This window comes from Narcine bancroftii, chromosome 4, assembly GCF_036971445.1.
Source record: "Narcine bancroftii isolate sNarBan1 chromosome 4, sNarBan1.hap1, whole genome shotgun sequence".
Lineage (NCBI taxonomy): Eukaryota > Metazoa > Chordata > Chondrichthyes > Torpediniformes > Narcinidae > Narcine > Narcine bancroftii.
Window position 1 is genome coordinate 135527638 of NC_091472.1, and position 21065 is coordinate 135548702.

Below are 21065 nucleotides of genomic sequence, written 5' to 3' on the forward strand. Positions count from 1 at the left end.
ACCACTCACTAGTTTTCAGCATTGAATCCATTGATAAATTACACTGGACAAGTGTAATTTTTTTTTGAAAAGGTTTGCTTTCTGGAAAAAAATGGGGGATTATGATAGACAACCTCAAACTGAACACAGCGATAATTTTAGATATGCTGTATCATGTAGGAAGTTGGAGATACATTAAATTAACTTTTATTGAATTAGAATGCTTAATGATGCCAGCACATTGCATTAGTTCAACTGACCAAAAAAATGTTTTGCTGTTGATTTTTGTTTGTACTCAGCATCTGATGCCTCATGTGTCAGTGGCCTACAATAATTGGCCGGCATTGATAGATTCCAGTTGCCCTGATACCACTTTTCTATTTGCAATGTCCTGGTGAAACCTTTCACGATGTTCATCTCTGACTGCACTAAGATCAGCAGGGAAGAAGTCCAACTGCGAATGCAGAAAATGAATTTTCAATCACTTGTTGCACTTTGTGGTTTGCTAGCTTGAAGTAGACTTAAAATATGACAGGAAATCACAAAATAGGTTGTATCTTTTTTTTAAAAAAGTAAATGTTCCATTATTTTCACGTAATATTACATTTAGAATGTAACATACATGGAATTCTTTAATTTTTGTCTACCATAAGGCAGACAGAAAGTCATCAATTTGTCCAGTGCTCCTCACATAAACCTACAGCGCCTGGTGTTCTTAGGCAGTCTCCCCCCCCCCCCCAAGTACTAACCAGTCATGATCCTGCTCAGCTTCCAAGATCAGATAATCTCAGATGTGTTCAGGCTATTAGATACTGTCACGGTATCTGATAGGAAAGTTTTAAGGTGATATTTCGTGATCAGCAGTCCAAAATCAATAAAATACACCTAAGAGAGTTCAGGGGGCAAAATCTTCATTGTCTAGTGTTACCCGTGTTTTGATTGTGTATAATGGGACCTAACATCGTGATATCCTGGACAAAATGGTAGCAAGAATATTGAAGCTTCCGTCAGGTTTATTGTTGATGAAGGGCTCAGGCCGGAAATATTGGTTATGTATCTATCTTTGCTACACAAAGTATGCTGTGTTTGTACTTTTATTGTTCAGATTATGTAGTTTCACAAGAATAGATAATTAAACGTTCTAGCACGGGCTCCTTGATCCAGAAAGTTGACTGTTTTCCCTTTCACAGATGTTGCCTAATCTACCGAGTTTTTCCAGCATTTTCCATTGTCGTCACAAGGATAGAGGCTTGCATCCAAGAACTCTGCAGAGATTTAGATATGACTGATGAGATTAGATGGACACTTGAACAGGATCAGGCTACCCAGCTCCCGTAGCCATACTGCCAAGTTTGATCCTTAATTCAACCAATTTCCTTATCTTTAATCCATGCCCTTGAAGTCCATGTCCTGGAAAAATCTATTCCTCTCAATTGTGAAAATTTCCATTGACCTAGCTTCCAAAGAAGAGAGTTATTGGGCTGGAGGATATTATAATGAACAGAAGGGGAGAAATCCAAGAGACTCTTGAAAATGTGAACCAGATATCAAAGATGGAGTGCTCCATGTTTCTTGGGGAAAATACAATTTGATTTCATGATTAAATCCTTCCATGTTGCAGACTCAACTAACAGAAAAGGCAGTGGCAGCTTTCCTTTGAATAGCCCCTCTTAATAAAGCATTGTCCCAAGGTGTTAAATGGGATCATTATCAAATGAAAAAATGATGCCACGTAGGGAGATATTAAGACAGATCAACAGAGATTATTGGACAGGGTAGGAGCAAGAGTGTGAGAGTGAGAGGCAGAGAAATTTTTGAAGGATTGCAGAGTAGAGGAGCCTTGGCTGATGAAGGCATAACCACCAATAGTGGTGTCCAAGAGTCTGAAGTTAAGTAAAATACAAACCAGGACATGGGTTTAGGACAGTGGTTCTCAACCATTTTCTTTCCACTCACATACCACTTTTAGTAATCTCTATGCCATCGGTGCTCTGTGATTAGTAAGGGATTAATTAAGGTGGTACATGAGTGGAAAGGAAAGGTTGAGAATCACTGCTGCAGACCTAATTGTTACTGAAATATTTTGCTTGAGAAAAATTGTTATTGACCCATTTCCTTTGGAGTTATGAAACCGTGCACATAACGAGTCAATTAGGTACGATTAAAACAGTGGTTTTCAAACTTTGTTTCTACCTACGTACCACCTTATGCAATCCTTTACTATCACAGAGCACCTATGGTATAGGGAATACTTATGTGGGTGGAAAAAAAGTTGAGAAGCCCTGGTTTAGGATGAAAGGGCTCAGGTTTAAGAGAAATTTCTTCACACAGAGAGTGGTGAGGGTGTGGAACAAGCTGCCAGCTGAAATAGTGAATGTAAGCATAATTTTAACATTTAAGAAAAAATTGGGCCGATACATGTATAGGAGGGACATGGAGGTATATAGACTGGGTGCAGGCTAGTGGGACCACAGAAAAAAATTTGGCACAGACTAGAAGGGCTAAAAGACCTGTTTTTGTGCTGTAATATTTTCTAGTTCTAACTGGATCTAGGAGGATTCTGATAAGAGGCTATTGACCTAACATTAGAAAATGTTGTGAACACGCAGCAGGTCAGGCAGCATTTAGATTAGATTTGTCTTGTCCTTGAGCCAAGTAAAATATGTAGCCAATGAAATACAATTAGTATCCAATCAGGAATTTTTAAAAAAAGTGTTATTGTAGCAGCCCGCTCCGTGGCGGGACACAGCAAACAGCCGTTGAACACGACCATCGGGCAGATAGCACACGGGATGAGACGTCCGGTCCCATAGGCCGTAGGAATAGCGGTTGAATCAGCCAGTCACTGCCAGCGGATCACAGTGTGTCCAATCCAGGCCCGGGCATCCGGAACAACCAATCAGCAGCTGGCCTCGCTCAAGCCACGCCCCAGTTGTGACACAGCCGGCTGCCTATAAAAGGCAAAACTGCAGCCCAATAAAGCTAGTGTCAATTACACTCCTTTGGTGTTCGAGTCTTCTTTCTATCTTGAGCTATAACTGTAGCAACCCCGCTACACTATAAACAAATTACTACATGCAAATAAAAACAAGTGCATTCAGCAAGCAAACAATTATAAAAGTACTGACAAGATGATTGGAGATCTATATGTAAGGATAGTATGATTAAATTTATTAATGTTCGATTATAGATTAGTACATTATAATTTGTATTCAACCCCTCAGAAATTAAAGAAATATAATTTAATTTCTTTAGGTCTTACATTTTAGATGTACTAAAGAAGTAGGTTCCTCTTTACATTCGACTTGGTTATGTGATAAAGTTGAACCTTTATCAAGACTTAGAGAACTTATAGAGAAAGTTTTAAAGATTCAATTACCAATAGATCCAGCATTATTTTTATGAGTTTGTCTTTGGGGTTGAGTTAGCATCAAATTGCGCTTTTAAGGTTGGCAATGGCTGTAACAAGAAAATATATAGCCATAACTTGGAAAAATTTGATTGATTTGGGGTTGCAGAGATGGCATTCAGAATTGAAATCATTTATCCCTTTGGAAAAGGTAACATATAAATTAGGTGATGATTATCTCTTTTTTTCAAAAGTGTGGAGCCCTTATTTGAACTATATGGGTTCAAAATGTTGAATTCCCTAGAGCTCGATGTGGTGGCGTTGCTTTGCTTCATGGCATCTATTTGTGTTTTTTTTAATGGTTTAAATCTATTTCTCTTTTCTTCCTTTGGGGTTTATTGAGGTGGGAGGAGGGTGGGCTATGGGGGGGGGGGGGTGGTGGGAGTTTTCATTTATTTATCTTTATTTGTGTTGTATATTCAAAATTTTTAAATAAAATATTCCAAAAAAAAAGAAAACTGCAGGTTTAGGGAACGGAGTTTGCGATGAAGATCCACGACTGTCAAAATGAGGTTTTTTTCATACAAGTTCTACCTTTTGAGGTTGATTAGATCATTCATCAATCCTCAATCCTCTTGACCGCAAGCCAAGTTACAAAACATGTCTTCTTAGCCTTGACATAATTCTGGTGAATCTGTGTCACGTTGTCTCAGAAGACCAGCTTCCCCTTTCTGAGCCGGGGCATTCAAAGCATTGCTCCTGATCAAGCCTGATCAGGCCACTGTTACTGAAATATACCTTCCTCCTCTCTGTATCTCGGTGTCCTTGAAATAAAGCTCGACATTCATTAGACTTTCTAATTCCCTTTGTTACCTCCCCACAAATTTCTAATGATTTGTCCAAGCATCTTCACTCCACCGCATAGTCCAGTCTCTCACCTTTGAGAAATTAAGCATGATCTGACTGTATTGGATCAATAGTGGAATACTGCACCTTAAACTGCATTTGCCACAGGCAACCCCATTTATCTTATGCCTCCTGGAATTATGAGGAGGCAAGGATGCATATCAACAGCATAGGAATTTGGGAAGAATGAACTGCTGCTGAATGTAATAGGAGGATTGTAACTCTTTTTTTGCCATTCGGCTGCCCAGATTACATATTTGGTGCTGACACTCCCATAATGCAAGGAAATAACTTATGGGTCTAACCTCACTTGAAATTTAAATTTTAAACTTAGACAGACAACATGGTTTCTGGCCCACGAGCCCATGCCACCCAATTGACCTGCAACCCCGATATGTTTTGAAGGGTGGGAAGAGACCAGAGCACCCAGGGGAAACCCGCACAGATGCCGGGAGAACATACAAACTCCTGTTGTCCCAGTATCTTCCTAGAATTCTCTCTTTATAGGTTGATGATCAGCACAGACCTTTGCGGTCGGGACAAATCTCACTTTTTCGAGAGTTGGCCTCATGAAAATGAAAAGGTTTGTTTGTGACTTCTCTTGCTCTTCAGGAACATCCTGCATCTAAGAGTACTAGCAACGGTGGCTGGCAGTACCATTATTTGTGTTGCCACTTGCAAGGAGCTCTGGACTTGCTTCCCAAGATCCCTCTGTACATCAGTGCCTCTAATGGGTTATACTTTGCTTTGCATTTGACCTCCCAGAGCACAACACTTCATATTTGTTGGATTAAACTCCATCTGCCATTTCCTTTTCCCACATTTCCATTAGTCCATATTTGGCTATATCTTTTGACAATTTTCCTCACTACCCAGAACTATATCATTCTTGTCATTTCCTGTTGCTTTTACTGTCTCTTTGCTTATTAAGTGCCATGACCCCCCCCCCCCCCCCCAAAAGCTTTAGTTCTCGCAGTTTCCCCTCCCTCCTGTTCCTACCTCCAGTATCTGTTCCTACCTCCAGATGGATCCTCCTGTTCCTGGCTGCAGACATACCTTCCCTCTTGACTCCAGTAGATCAAATACTTTTTATTTTAATGCTCCTGTGATGCTGTTTGTCCACTGTCCTCTGATTTTTATGATGGTTTCCCCTGCCCAACACAGTGCTGGAATGTACAAATACAGTTCTCTATTGATTGATTCACTTCATATGTAAGGTAATCCAATCCTTCCAGAGTTGGCAAAAGTATTTCTTGTTTGAGAATGCATTTAATAAGTACTCAAACGTTATTCACTTTGCCTCTCTTTTGGTGAGGCGTGCAATTTTATTTCAATGGAAGGATGCTGCCCGCCTACTCATGATCAGTGCTTGCATGACATCATGTCCTGTTTGAAATTTATAATTTTACTCAAACGTAATTAAATTGTTTGACTTGTATCTTTTCCACGTACTTTTTTATGTTTCATTTTTCTTTTAATGCCAGTTATATATAACATATAAATGTTAGATAAGGGTTTGAGTTTTTCTCCCTACTATTTTCTTTTTTATATATATTATTAGTTATTTTTTCCAAAACAAGTTTATACTATTTAGAAAATGAATTATGGATATGATTTACAATTTATGTATGTTAGTGATATCTGATTTAGTTTAACTGTCCATACTTTCTTATTGAATTTTACCCTTTTTATTAAAATCAATAAAAACATTTTAAAAAGAAAGAGAATATAATTAGGGCTATGAATTGGTTAATCTTCAATAATCAATTACACTTTCATTATATATTTGACTATAAGATTCATTTCTATGTTTCTTTTGATGAAACATATTCCTTAATATTTTATAGCTATATTTTGGTTCAAATAAGTGTTTTGCATTTTATTTTGAAATGTATATTTTTATGCATCAAAAATGTAAAATCAGTGGGAGTTGCTAAGTATTTTGCCTGGAGTGTTAATGTGCAGCTAGCAATTTCTGAGAGAAGAGAGCCCCACAGAATATTTCGGCAAGAAATCTAATCAAGTGATGTTCTGGCATGACATGAAATATTTATGGCACAGTAATGAGAAAAGAGGTGCTCAGCACCTCAGCAGTGAAATGCCAGTGTGAATTCCCTGCCTGCGTTTCACACTCAAATAAAAATCCTGCTGACCACCCCGTCTTCCAAGTGGGAACTATCTTTTCCACATGCTTTGGAATTGCTCCTCTAAATCCAAACCTTCCCCCCTCTTTAACCTGCAGTCCAAGTCTTTGACCAAGGTTTTGTTAATTCTTCCCAATACCATCACTGTTAGTGCAGTGGTGGTTCAGAAAGCATCTCATCATTATGCATACAAAGGCATTTGTAAATGGAACCAGATATTCCCATGAATGAATAAAGAAATTATCTCCATTGATTCCTACAGTTTTATGACATCTCTGAGATAAAATGCCTTCTTGGGGTTCACTTTTTGAATGATAGCTTATGCCATTGATAACATACTGCCAGCAGAATTTTGTACTTTATTTAATTCATTTCAGCAAATATGTTAACCCCAAGCTAAATAACCATGTTCCTGCTAGAGCAGTAGCTTTCAAATGTTCACTTTCCACTCACATACTACTTAAAGTAATCCCTATGCCAACGGTGCTCTGTGATTAGTGAGGGATTGCTTAAGGTGGAATGTGAGTGGGAAGGGAAGGTGGAAAATCACTGCTCTAGACCCAATTGTTACTGAAATATTTTGCTTGAGAAAAATTGACATTGGCCTATTTCGTTTGGAGTTATGAAGCCGAGCACATAACGAGTCAATTAGGCACGATTAAAACAGTGGTTTTCAAACTTTTTTTCTACTCACATTCCACTCTAAGTAATCACAGAGCACCTATGGCATAGGGATTACTTAAGGTGGTATGTGAGTGGAAAGAAAACGTTTGAAAACCACTGTGCATGAGTCATCAGCATGAACACGAACCAGGTGAAACTGAACTTTGCTTTTGACTTAATTCTTTCTATTACCTGTTCCATTTGACAGAGAGCAATTTGCTGCTTCACCAATGCTCAGTAAATTTATCTTTTCAAATTCTTTAGAGAACCAAGCCAACTTGTGATTGATTGTTGGGCTGTTGTTCAATTTATTCCTACCTCTTCTGTTCTCAAGTGACTGCCTTTGTAATGAGGGTGTTGTTCGACCTACATATGTTCCTTTGCGCATGAATGTTGAAATGCTTCACTGCTGTTTGCAGCCTTGAAGGCTATTCTCAACATCATTCAGTGGTGTTCTGTAAATGTAAATTCCTGTGGTGTTGTTGACAGCAAGTTAATGGATGTACTCATGCACAGTCAAAGCAATTGCATGGAATGAATTAATCGAAGGCAGCTTATTTATTTCAGTATGATTTAGTGCCCTGTAAATTTTTGTAAAAAAAAAACTCAACGTAATTTTTTCCAGTCATTTCCCAAAGGTGTTGCTGTATGCTGAGATGAAGCTTCATGGCTGTCTCTCTCTTTCCAATCCCGTCTAAATGAGGAGGGACGAATGTTGATCAGCCTTGAAAGCATGTGGGTCATCCCAGCTCAGCTCAAGCCTGTTTATATGTGCATTCAGTTTACCGTGGCAGGACGTCACAGGAGCACGAGAGCAACATCTGTCTCGACAGCACTCAAAATGCTCTGTTCAACCCAGGACAGAGAAATTTGCATACTCTCATCCATTATTTGTGCACCATACATATTTGGAAGGCGTGCTACCTGCAAAATGCACTGCATTACTTGTCAAACCAATTCCACAAGTACCTTGCCAACCTGTGGCCTCTGCCATCAAGAAATGCAAGGATAGGTTCTCCTCATAATTGGCCATCATCCTGATTTAGGGGACAAAAAGCTTTTCTGTCATTGTCGCTGGGTCTATATTGTGAAACTAATTGACCAACAGTATCAAGCAAGGAAGTGTTATTGCACTTTGTGGGGTTCATTCAGGAGCCTGATGGTTGCAGGTAAGAAACAGTCTTAACGGCTGATGATGCGTGCTTTCATACTCTTAAGCTTTATCCCAATGGGGGGTATTCAGTATGCCAGCTGCTTTTCCTAGATAGAAGGAGATGTGGATGTTGTCCATGGAGGGGAAGGAAGTTTCCGTGATGTTTGAGCTGCATTCAGTACCTTCTGAAGCTTCTTCTGAATTTGAGCATTGTGATTCATGAAGCAAGTTTGCTTTTGAGCATTATCAAACAGTAGGCTATGAAACATTCATAGATGTAGGCTGAAAAATAGATGGAATTTAATTCGGACAAGTATGAGGTGCTACGTTTGATAGGTCAAAGATAAGGAGAATGGCAGGGTTATTAAAAGTGATGATGTGTGGAGGATAAGGGAGGGCCTGTGTTCACAGCTATTTGAAAGTGGCCATGCAAGTAGGTAGGGTGGTAAAGAAGGCATGTTACCTGCTTGGCTTCATTGGCCAGGGCATTGAGTATAAAAGTAAGGAAGTCACATTGTACTGTGCGCAATTCTGGTTTCCCCATTACAGGAAGGACGTGGAGGCTTTGGATAGCCGCAGAAGAGATTTACCAGGATCTTGCCTGGTTTCAAGGAGTTGGAGGGAGGGATTGGGCAAACTTGGGTTGTTTTCTCTGGAGCATGGGAGGCTGAAGGGCGGACCTGATAGAGATTCTTAAAATCATGAGGGGCATGGAATAGGTGGACAATGGGAACCATTTCCTTAGGGTGAAAATGACTCTCACTAGAGGACATGCCTTTAAGATGAGGGGAGGAAGTTTAAGAGAAATGTTCTGGACAAGTACTTTGTGATTCACAAAAGTCTGTAGATGCTGTGATTGTAGTAAAAATGCATTGAAATGAAGGAGGAACTCAGCTGGTCTTTCGGCCTTCGTAGAAGACAAATTATGTCTTTTTTCGACGCTGAAAGACCGGCTGAGTTCTTCCAGCATTTCGGTGTGTTTTTAAGGTGCCTGAAACAGGCTCTCAGAAGTGGTGGTGACAGCAGATACATTCATAGCATTTCAGAGGCTTCTAAACCTCTGAATATGAAGGGTGATGGAGGGTTATCTATCAGGTGCAAGCAGCAAATTTTTTGTTTCATTTAGGGCCATGTTTGGCACAGAAATGTGGTCTGAAGGGCTTGTTCCTGTGCAGTTACTGTTGTACATTCTATATATCCAGTCATATTTTTGTTTAATAAATTATAGAATTAATACCTGAGAGATTGCTCCATGTCCTTTAATTAAAATAGCATATGTCATCAACCTCTTGGCAAAGAAAACATTTTTGCTCACATTGAAGGACTTTAGGGTTATATTCATTTTATCTTGTGAAGGGCCAGTGAATAAAGGGGACATGATTGTATTGGGTTATGTAACAGAGCCAGTGTTTTGAAGACAATGAACTAATAATTCTTGGGTTCAAATTCTACCATGCAAAGGAACTTGAAATAGTAAAAGATATGTGGAGATAAAGGCATGGAGGAAGTCTTTGCTTGTTTTGGTAAAATAAAGCAAAGCTGTTAGCTGTTGGCTGTACTCCTCCCCCGCACTAGAGTTCAGTGGAACTGGGTGTGTAGAGGTGAGCGCAACCACCAGCTAACTTTCTTGTACCTATTTACTGGCCATGATCAAGGGAGCACTCTTCCCCACAGGAGTTTCCAACTGCATGCCTGGTGGGGGTGAGGGGGAGGATTAATTGTGCAAACTCTCCCTCGCCCTGAAATTGGTGCCACTTTTGGAAGAACGCAAGATTCTAAGACTGTTATCTTCTGCACAGAGGAGGGTTCTTTTTTGCATTGGTTTTAAAATGTAATGTTGGAGGCCAGACCTGCCCACAAATTTGGCCTCTCCTCAAGGGGGAATCTATAATTACAGAAGCAAAATGATCTTGATGATGGAAATCAGAAGAAAGCTGGAATATCTTGGAAATACTCAGCATGTTAGGTGGGATCTATTGACAAATTAGCTTTGAAGGCTTTGTCATTCTCCTGTCATCTGAGGATGACAGTTTGTCAGACACACCTGCATGTTGCACGAATGTATATGACCATAAACTCTCATCAATGTTATCATCAGCTGGTCATATATTTCATTAGGCAGAAGCAGGAGTTTGGCTCCAGCTGCAATATTGTGTTCAAAACGAGCATTAATTTAGGAAGGCCTTGACTGGGGTTCTATGGATACTGAGAGAAGCTGGGTGGCAAGAAAAGATGAAGGTGATATTGTATAGTTTGTGCTGAAAACTGTGAAAGTAGATAAACACCAAATTTCATGTCTTGTCCATGACAATAAATTCTGATAAATCGAGCAATGTTTCCAGAGGCTGAAGTCTGTGCAGAAGGCACAGATGATGTGCAAAATTTGAAGAGGGTTTGTGAAGTTACCGTTTCACGTAACGAATGGTTCAGATTATGGTGGGTGTACATTCATCTGCAGCTTGTTGAAAAAGCATTGTCTGAACAGCTGAAAGGGAGAAAGCGGCACTGCCAGAAGGAAATAATTGGGGCTTGACTGGTGTTTGAAAGAGCTGGACAAAAGATGGACTCCAGTCACACAGAGTACTGTTTACATAATACGAAACACATCATGATGAAATGTAAGCATATTGAAGAATCCTTGTAACAAGAAATGAATTGAGATCTTTTAAACACAGGGCTATCTGCCAAAAGACTGTTTTAAACGTATTAACTTGGGACAGCTTGACACTTCAATCACTTTTTGGTTAATTGATTTGTTACCTTTTTAAAAAAAAATCAATGATGCTTCAGAACCTGGGGCGATCATGCCTCTTTATATAAATCTTTAAATCATTGCAGATGAATTAACTGTACTTGTTTGATTAAATCTGCAGTGGTATCTGTCCAAATTACAACGGACTGGAACATCCACCCTCCTGTTTATGTTCTGTTGTTATTCAGACAGAGCACCTTACTATTAAGGTCACAGACAAGCTTTTGATGACCACCCCAGTGGTGTTCAGCAGTGATTCACAACCAATCAGGCTGATTACTTCAGTCTTGAAATTGTTTTTAGGGGTGCAACTTTAGGTTTATTGTAGCTTGACTGCAAGGTTTTCTGTCTTCAGTGACAAAACCAACGGAATCCAGCCAGGGCTACAGGTTCTCGGTACTAGCTTCTAACGGTAATGAACAAGCCCAATGGCAAAAGAATTACAGTTCTTTAGATAGCTGGCATTTTTGATTGATGATCCATTATGCTTTTTCACACTGCTCTTTCATTCTGGGACATTTCTTTTTCCCAGAAGGCCTGTTGTGTAAAAAGCACTGAGATGGAATTGGGGGTGGGGGAGAGGCTTATTCTAATCCTGTCTTCCAAGTGAAATTCCTGGTATGCCTGCATGTAAACGCCACTTCTGGAATTCTGGGATCCATCTCGGGTAAGTCGTATGATATTTTGATGAAGCATTAAAGTATGTGACGTTTCAGTGCAAGATTTGAAAATATGAAATCAACAGTCAGTCTGTTCTCAGTATCCGTAAGTCAGTTATCAGCATCCAATGACCGTGATGTCTGCCAACTGAAATGATTCTGAGATTTGTGCGCTCCTCACCATCCATGTGGAGAACAAAATAAACCACCTCATAACGAGCATGATGAGGGATGGACTGATAATAGATTGGGTAGCTTACAAAAATGAGAGACAGAGGCTTTGCTCAGGAAAAGTTCCAGGTCATTAGCAAGCTGAAATGCCTGAAGCACCAGCAGGTGAATGACCACAATGGCAGGAGTGGCAGGGGGTGATTGGACTGGCCGTATTTTGAACTGTGCTATGCCATCTCAAGTACAAGCCATTCAGCACACCCAGTGGCACTACGGAGGATCTGTCATCCCCTGAAATTGTTCCAGCTGTATCTCCCTGCTCCAACACCAATCCTGATGCCGGGATCCCGAGCAGCATGGAAACCAAGGCCCAGCAATACAGGACCTGTGTCTCATGAGCAACCAGGTAAAAACATTTCTTCTCCTGATCAACAAATTTTGTCATGTGTTTTACAAGTGTGTCTGTCCATAAAGAATGGTCTTTACCTTGTGCTCCATTACTTTCCAGTGTACCAGCTGCCTACAAAGAGGTGATGACTCAGGAAATTTGCACTCAATGGAGTGTGATGATGTGGAGAGGGAGTGTATTCAGCAGGAGGTCTAGAGGGTCCGAGAGGAGCAGATGAGGAGAGAGGCCTCACAGGATGGCAGCACGTGAGGTGGCAGATGTACCCAGTCAGAGGAAATGATAGGGTTTGGACAAATCTTCAAGGATTTCCAACAGGAAATGTAGAACCAGGCCTCACTCATGTGGGTCATGATTACAGTAATGTAATCCTCTGTTTGACAGCATCAAGCTCCTGCTGCACTGCCACATGCTCCCATACAACAGAACCGCACTCATCAACTTCATAGCCAGTATTTCTCTCATGCACCACCGCAGAATGACTTCATGCGAGGCATATGAGTCTTTTCAATCACCCTTCCTCCTTCCTCCAGCTGCTGGAGTGATGTGACTTTTGCAACTGGTTATTGATGTTTCATTTTATTGCACTGTTGTAAATAGTTAAATGCAGTTGAATTAAAATTCTTTATTTGCACAATTGTAAATAGTTAAATGCAATTGAATTAAACATTTTTATTTTCGTTTATGTCTTCTGTTGATTACTATTCTTTGGCAAGTACACCCTCTACATTTACTAAAAGCTGTCATTTACTAGCTTAATTGCTTACAGAAGGGACATAATTGGCTCACGGATTGCTTGCCGACTGTGCTTGTGCACCTTGACAAGCAACTCGATCAGGCTCCTCGCGGAGATCATGTAGATCAGTGTTCCTCTCAGGCAAGAAGTGTTCCTGGTTGATCTCGCATACGGTATATTGTGTATAACACAGCAGGCAACAACAACGTCTGATGCAAAAGTGGTACAAATATCAAGTTGCTTGGCCAGGCAACTCCGGTGTCCTTTGAGACATCCAAAAGCATTTTCCACCACTGTCCTTGCCAAGCTCAAATGGAAGTTATAGCTATGCTGCCATTGATTGAGTGTGTGGTGGTTAGTGAACTCCTTCATTAACCACTTCCTGATGGGGTAAGCTTGGTTTCTGATTAGATGCACGCGCATCCCCAGTTCATTAACAGTTTTGGATTTCTCTGGGCAGAGCAATGTAGAGGTATAAGTGCCTTATGCAACCTCTAAGAATGACACATAAATCTCAAGACATGGAAGAGGTACATCCCTCCCTTTTCTGGAGACGGGCGAATTAGCTAAAATTCGAACATCATGCGTGTGACCAGGCCATCCCATATACACATCTGTGAAGCTGAAACAACAAAATGTCTGTTTAGATCGACATATGAAACACACTAATTGATAAAGCCAAATAATTGTAACTCAGGGTGTGATCCTTTCCAGTAGTTGTGGTCTAAGAGAGCCAGAAGATCAATGGAGTGCCAGCCTTTCCAATTATAATAGGCTCATGGGTCCTCATGTGGGGCTCTGAAGGGGATATTTGTGTCATCAATGTCACCAGTGTACATTGCATACCCCCATTCTGCAAATCTGTCCATTGTCTCCTGGAATCGTGCACCACTCGGCAGGTCAACAAAATGTTTAAATAGGGCCTTCTTCAATGCTCTAGTAACTTGGCGTACCAACACACACACAGTGCCCACAACACCAAAAATACAACTTGTGGATTGATTTTCCCGTGGGGTAGCTTACCACCATAAAGCAATGGTGAGTCTAAGCTGAGGGTCCAGAGGCTGTCGCCAGTTTGTTTTCTTGCACCTCAGGTATCGCTCAACAAGTTCCAATGCAAAGTCGAAAGTGTTCCGAGACATACAAAAATGACTCAGTCGCTCCTCTTCATCAAAATTGTTGGGGACATTAGACCAGAACATGGGCCCATGTGATCTCTCTCTCCTCCACATTTTTCTATCCAACAGCAGCGTGAATTGACTCACAAGAAGTAAACGTCTATGCCGTCTAAGGCCCACGGGTGTTTCTTCCTCAAACATCCCTCCGCTTCTCTTCAAATTCTCCAATGTAATTCTGATTGGACAAATATGTCGCTTGCATGGATTCTGTGTCCATCTGTGCATCATGAAGCTATGTGTGATGCGCAGGAAATTAGCCTGTGCTTGAAGAGTTCTATACATGTTCATGGCTAGTACCATAAGATCAACCACCATTTTGTTTGTTTTGAAGGATATAGCCAACATGCATGTTAGACATCACAGTACACTTCGATGCAATAGAGTTACATGTCTCCCCTCTTCTGCTCTCGCAATGCTGCTTGCTGTGTAAAAAGCCACACTGACCCGGAAAATTGCAGGATTTGCTCATTTCAGTGCGAACAACCAAAGCAGGCATATTGGTGGGTCTTCCTTACAGAAATAAAATGGGATGTCTGTTTTTTTTTAAAAAAACATATGATTGCTGAGGGAAAATCAAACACATTAGTGACTATAACCATCTTCAGGGTTGCCTGTTAGGTCTCCCAACTATAGGTGTTTTTATAGTGCAATGCTGTGTTGAAGGTGTCTTAATGTAAAGAAAAAAGTTGAACTTACCTTTTTATGGAGAAGGCCTACAAGGCAGATCCATCGTTGCTTTCTTACTGATCAGCCACCGGAGCCTCCTTCCGGAGCTGAGGGAGGCGGGGTGAGTGGTGCAGCCTTTCACTGTGATGTCATCCATGCATGCCAAGAGGGGAAAGCGGCGTACACCCGAAATGGTGACCGAAGAGCAGGTAAGAGATCTGCTCATGCAGTCTTAGGACTTAGGCAGATCTCCAGTGCAACATGATTACCTCTATTAACCCTATGATGATTTAAAAAAATCCTGCTCTTGAGTCGCCGGCTGACGATGTCATCGAGACGTCATCAGCCTGCCCCTTTGCAGCCACTTGAGCGTCATGGCCTTTCATGGTGGAATGGCTTCGGAGTCTGCCTCCTGAATCTGCCCTTGGAGCTTTCAACAAGGTTTGTTAAGTGACGTAAAGGCGGAGAATATCTGGCTTTGCATTTGCTTTTTTTTCTATAAAAAGGCCTTATGAAACAGCAGAATAGTGTCTTTCTGTGCAGTGACAGAACGGGTTCAGCTACCTCGGCTCTCCCTTTCCCTTCCATTACCTCTCCTCCTTGCTCTGTTCCGTCCCATTCAGCTGGGCTGCTGAAGAGCAAGAGAAAATCAAGCAGAGTAATAAAGTTTTTTTTTGGATTTGCCAATTGCTGCTACATGCATGGAATAAACAATCAAAACACAAGACTGACTCAAACTTGCGCAATTAGAAAGCTTGAATTTCTGAGAGGTGAGATGGGAGGGAGAAATTACTTCTGCTATTGACAAATTTTCTCAATGGATGATGTAAGCAAATACCGATGGAACCAGTGATAATGTGCAAACAACATTCAACTCAGGTGCCCAGAAAGACCAAAAGTTTCTAAAACTGGATCTTTTGGAAGGAATTGGAATATTGTACTTAGTTCAAAATATAACAGTTGGAGATAACAGTTTGTAATTAGAAGTCTTCAAGGCATATGCTATTATGTAATCACCATGTACTTTATGAGGAAGTTTGCTTTTTGCTGCACCTTTTATAACTAGTGGTAAACACAAGGTTTTGGAGGCTGGTGTAGACTAGAAACCACATTAGATAATAAATAAACTATTTAGTATCAGCAGCTGTGCCCTGGTAATAATCAAATTTCTGATTACAAAAGATTTCTGCCTTGAAATTCCGTGTTAGTTGGATTTTTTAAATCACAGCAACAGGATGACCACCATTTCCAGATTGTTTCATTCCACTTTATACATTCAAGAAGATGCTTCTTGCTTCCAGTAATCCTACTGACCTCTTGTGCAAGTAAGTGGTGGGGTGCACATGACAGCTATACCTGTGCTCCATTTGAACGTGAGCTTTAACTGAGCGCTGTTGGAAGGACCCAGCACAGCAACACACTGGGACATCAACACTATATCACTCAGTACCCTTCCCACCATCCTCTCAACTGGTACCCCAACCTGACCTCCAGCCTTTCCCCTCAATTCTCCAATCTCTGATTCCCCAAGTTACCGATAGCGGATTTTCCTTTCTTGATTCTCAGTTTCACGTTCCCAGTTCCAACATCCCAACTCTTAGCCTCCTAAACCACCCAGCCATCGACCTAATTAATAGAGACTCAATATGTGCTGTGAATGCAAATGCATAAATATGCAGCCATGACTTAGACTTGAACCCTTGATCATAACTCAAGTTTAATGCAGTGGCCCAACACATTTCTATGTCCCCATATTTCAGTAATAAGTGTCAAAGGTCGGGCAAGGTATTGCTGAATGGTGTTTCATCTTGGGACTGATCATGCAGTATAGTACCTAACAGCTCCAGTTATCCGGGTAAATTCCTCATGCCCAGAGTTGTCTGGAATGGATGCTTTCTCCCTGTGACTCTGTGGATATCCATTGGGAGTTCTGGTTTCTTTCCATATCTCAAAGACAAGGGGATTGGTAGGTTCATTGGTCACCATAAATTACCCTTGGTTTGTGAGTGGGTGCTTGAATTTATGAGGGGTGAGATGGAAGGGAGAAATTACTTTTAGATTGGATGCTTGATAGATGGCATGGACTCAATGGGCCGAAGGGCCTGCTTCTGAACTACAAACCTCTGTTGTCGATGAAAAGATATTTGCCCTAATAGCTGTGGGTCGGGCAGGCTTGGGACATAAACATAAGCTTGTTGGAAAATATTTTATATCAAAAAAGATTTACAGGGTACATTCCTACTTAAGAATGGGCTACAAAATACACTGTATGCTGCTCTACTAAAATGGCTTGACTTATGGTTTTCTGAAGTTACGATGGTACGATAGCGATACACATTCTAATGAAAATACTGTGTGTAATCATTTGGTACTCTAGTTGCACAATTATCGTATGCTGGTGTTGCTGTGACGGTCGTTATTGGTTATCGCGCAACAGATGATGGATGCTTTGGCTGGCACTATTTTATGATTAAAAATTGTTTTTTTATGGAAAAAATATAGGCTTTATTTGATATAGATTTGCCCAGCTGTAGCAATGGTAAGTGGTCTGAGCAATTTATGGCTAGGCTGTGATGTTCAGTTGGTGTGGTACTGCATTCTTTTTACAACTTAGTATTTTTCCCCACTTATGGTGGATTTATTGGAACATAGCCCCATCATCAGTTGAGGAGCATCTGTACAGTAAAACCCCTGCATCCAGCATCCATGGGGATGGGTAGATGCTGGATAAGTGAATTTTCTGGTTGTTTGAGGTTGTGTGATTGGCAAACTAACGGTTAGGCGCACCAATTTTAAACTTCCATATTTTTAGCTACAGCATTTTCTTCAATTTTTTTTGCCAGTTGCTTGAGGCTGCTGGATACTTGAATTCCAGATAACAGGAGTTTTACTGTATTTAGCTAAGTTTAATTGAATTGGCATTTCTGTCAATACATTCGACCATTGTCAAAGGCACAAAGCACCGCTGCAGATCGTGAGCAAGAGTCTAAATATTTGTGGGAGTTAAGAAGAAGAAAGGCCTTCATTCATTCGCATCTTGGAGTGTTGGTTTAAATTCATTAGGTCTTCCCTTGCTCATGACCTCTATTTATACTTATCTTCTTGGCCACATAAGACATTTCTGTGAGAGGCACATGCACCATTTGGCTCAACAAGCACAGACACCTTTTGACTTCTGTACCAAACCTCAAAGTGATACTTCAATCACCAAAATATCTTTGCTGCATCCAGGAAGTTAATGGAAACCACTGATGTGCGAGTAAACAATTGTGTAGAGAAGTGAGCTGAATTCGTGGAAACGAAAGACAAGCCCGTCTTTACTGGGGCATTTTGCTGAAAGCAGAGTGGGCTGTTTCTTTCTGTTTCCTTCAGAGGTTTTACTCGGGCCACTGCAGATTCTTCTATTCCACTTTAAAGTTTTTATATATTTAATGCATTTGAAACTACAAATTTTACTCAATTCGTCTTTTTCTTTAACAAAACCTTCAGTACAAAACCACATCTCTTCCCACTTCATCTGTCTGCCATCAGTATAGTAAACCTCCGGCCAGATGTTCACCGCCCTCTCAGTTGGGCTCTGGAATTCCCAGCATGAATTTCCCCACCTTTCTTTCTATCTCTCTACTTCCCCATTCTTAGTTAAGATTCTTGTTCTACCCTCTCCTTTGGTCATGTTCATTTGTTTGAATATGACTAGTGTATTCTGGTGCCATTCCTTGCTTTCTTTAAATTTGGACATATAGCTTGGTAACAGGCCCTTCTTGCCCGTGAGCCTGTGGTCCCCAATTACATCCAATTGACCTACAGTCCCTGTACGTTTTAAAAGGTGGGAGGAAACCATAGCAGCTGGAGGAAACCTACAGAGACATGGGGAGAATGTACAAATTCCTTATAGACGGTACTGGATTTGAACATGGTCACCAGCTAAATGAATGCATATTGATGTGTCTCTTTCTGAGTAATAACTCTTTGTCTCTTCATCTTCCTCTTGCTGTTTTCCATCACATGACCATGCCCTTCAATTATTTTTGTTAATCCAATGCAACATCTTGCATTTGATGTCTTTTGGAGGTCCATGTTTTGCACTAACATGGATAGATGCATTTTGCATGGGGAGGTAGGAAGTTGGCTGTGCCCCTGTCACCCCTTGCTCTCACCACTGTGTGTGCCTCTGTTTTTGCATTCATATGACCATATTGCACATTTCACCTGTTCAAGGTGACGTTTTTCAAAAATATTTCTGGCCCTCTGTGGCAGTAATGATGAGGCACTGAAGTGAGAGATGTGCAGTCTTTCTCTTGAGACTTGAAACCCAAGCTCTACTCTGCCAAAGGAACCAAAGAAAAGGAGTTGGTGCAGGAAATTGGTGCTGAGGGAAAAGATTAGCCAAGATATTATTGATTGGCAAAGCAAGCACAAGCAGTTTATGAGCAACTTCACCTGTCATTAATAAAGTAACTTAAACTTTCATTGATTTCTGCTTATAGACGGACAGCTCTTATAGTCCCAGTCATGAGATGATTCAACAGGGTTGCTGCATACATTATTAGAAAGGTTCCTTACACTATCTTGAAGAGATTACACAATGTCCTGTCCAATATTTACCCATTGATCAACATCACTAACATAGCAGAATGTCATCACATTACTGATTGTGGGTCTTGTTTTCCTGTGAATGGAATACAGCAGGGATTCTCTTCAAAGGTACATCACAGTATTCAAACAAATTTGGGAACCGTACATGGAACATAACAGAGAAGTCCTACCGTGGACCTCCACCCCCTAAAATGACAGAATGAGAAGAAGATTTGACCCAATGTGTAAAAGTAGATGACACAATTTTCTTGTTTATTTTCATTGTGTGATGACATTGTTTAATGGGTTTAATGTATTGTATATGTTGAACGTTTAGTGGGTGGGGAAGGGGGTGGGAAGGAGAGAGGGAAGGGAGGGGGGAAAAAGGGGAGAAAATGACACTGTGTTTATTCAAGAGGGAAATGTTTATGTGTATTTTGGTCAATATGGTTCATAGTGTGAAAATTTTTTTAAAAATTAAAAAAAGGTCAGACGGGGAATCAGTATTGTTGGCTATAATGTGATATTTCTCTGAGCAAGGTGCGGTTCAGTTCTGTTGCATGGATTTTATCATTGCAAGTTCTATAGTTGCTGAGAAAAATCATAATAGCCTTGGCCCAAATAAACTATTAATTTAATTTATACACACAGCATGGAAACAGGCTCTCTTACTGCCCAGAGGCCTCAATTAACCCAGTATGTTTTGAAGGGTGGGAAGAAACTGGAGCATTCATAGAAATCCCACGCAAACACAGGGAGAATGTACAAACTCCTTTACTGACACCCCCTGGGTCGTTGGTGGTGTAACAGTCTTGCGTTAACCTCTACACTAAACGTGTTGACCCTGAAAATAGCGAATAGTAGAGAATGAGCCCCAAAATGGTCATTGATATGAAGATATGCAGGATAGACAGTTATGTTTTCAGTGCTTCAAAATCTGATAGCGAAGCGTGATTAGTTCCTGAAAAATTGTATTTTAGTCAAATATGTACAGTAAAATTTAGTGTTGCTTTGAAAAGGAAATATCCTGTATAATACTGAAAGATTAATCCATCAGAAACATTAATTTTATTTCCTTCCCCATAGACGCTGCCTGGCCTGCTGAGTACTTGCAGCATCTTCTGTTTTTGTTTTACAATAAAATCATTCTAATAAAATCTGGTGCTTAGGGTGCTCTGAATAGCAGTTATTTTAGACCAGCATTGGCAAAGCACAGGAACTGCTCAATTGGTGTGATTTGTTGAGCTGTGTTGAGTAAAAATAAACTGCTGATGTTAGAATTGGGCTTGTGCGAAAGTAATTTGCCATGAAGTGCCTTGGGGCAACCTATAATGCAAATGGTGTTAAATAGATTCAGATATATTCTTTGAGGGGAAAAAAAGATGTTTAAATATATTTTCAGATGGAATTCTATGTTGTTTTCCTGGACACTGAAGAGCTGGTCAAAGTGAAATGCTCTCTTTCTTGATTCAGCTACTTCATGCAAATCCTCCATTGAAATTACTAACATTTGGATTGCAGTGTGATCAGATTAGCTTCATCTGCAGGATGCACCAATTGTACAGTACTTTGATTCATTTTACTTATAGAAAACTGAGTCAAACACTCCTGTGTCTGAGTAGTTAATTGTTTATTCCCCCTCCCCCCAACCCCCCACCCCTGAAAAGAATACCTGAGGATTGTGTCTTGTTACATGCTCTGGTTTCTTCCCACCCTCCAAGCGTATAA

General features: G+C 40.6%; 1 protein-coding gene across 6 annotated transcripts in view; it reads left to right on the top strand.

Moving 5' to 3' along the window:
- LOC138761186 (E3 ubiquitin-protein ligase DTX1-like) overlaps window positions 1-21065 on the top strand; it is a 298252-nt gene that overhangs the window by 46497 nt on the left and 230690 nt on the right. The window contains exon 1 of one of the 6 annotated variants that reach the window (XM_069932914.1): window positions 19440-19588. The exons of 4 other annotated variants lie outside the window; for them this stretch is intronic. In XM_069932914.1, coding sequence (XP_069789015.1) covers window positions 19558-19588 — 31 coding nt within the window. In that variant the 5' untranslated portion in view covers window positions 19440-19557. Of the gene's footprint in view, window positions 1-19439; window positions 19589-21065 lie in introns of those variants that run through there. One more of the 6 variants, XM_069932915.1, reaches the window with a different exon arrangement.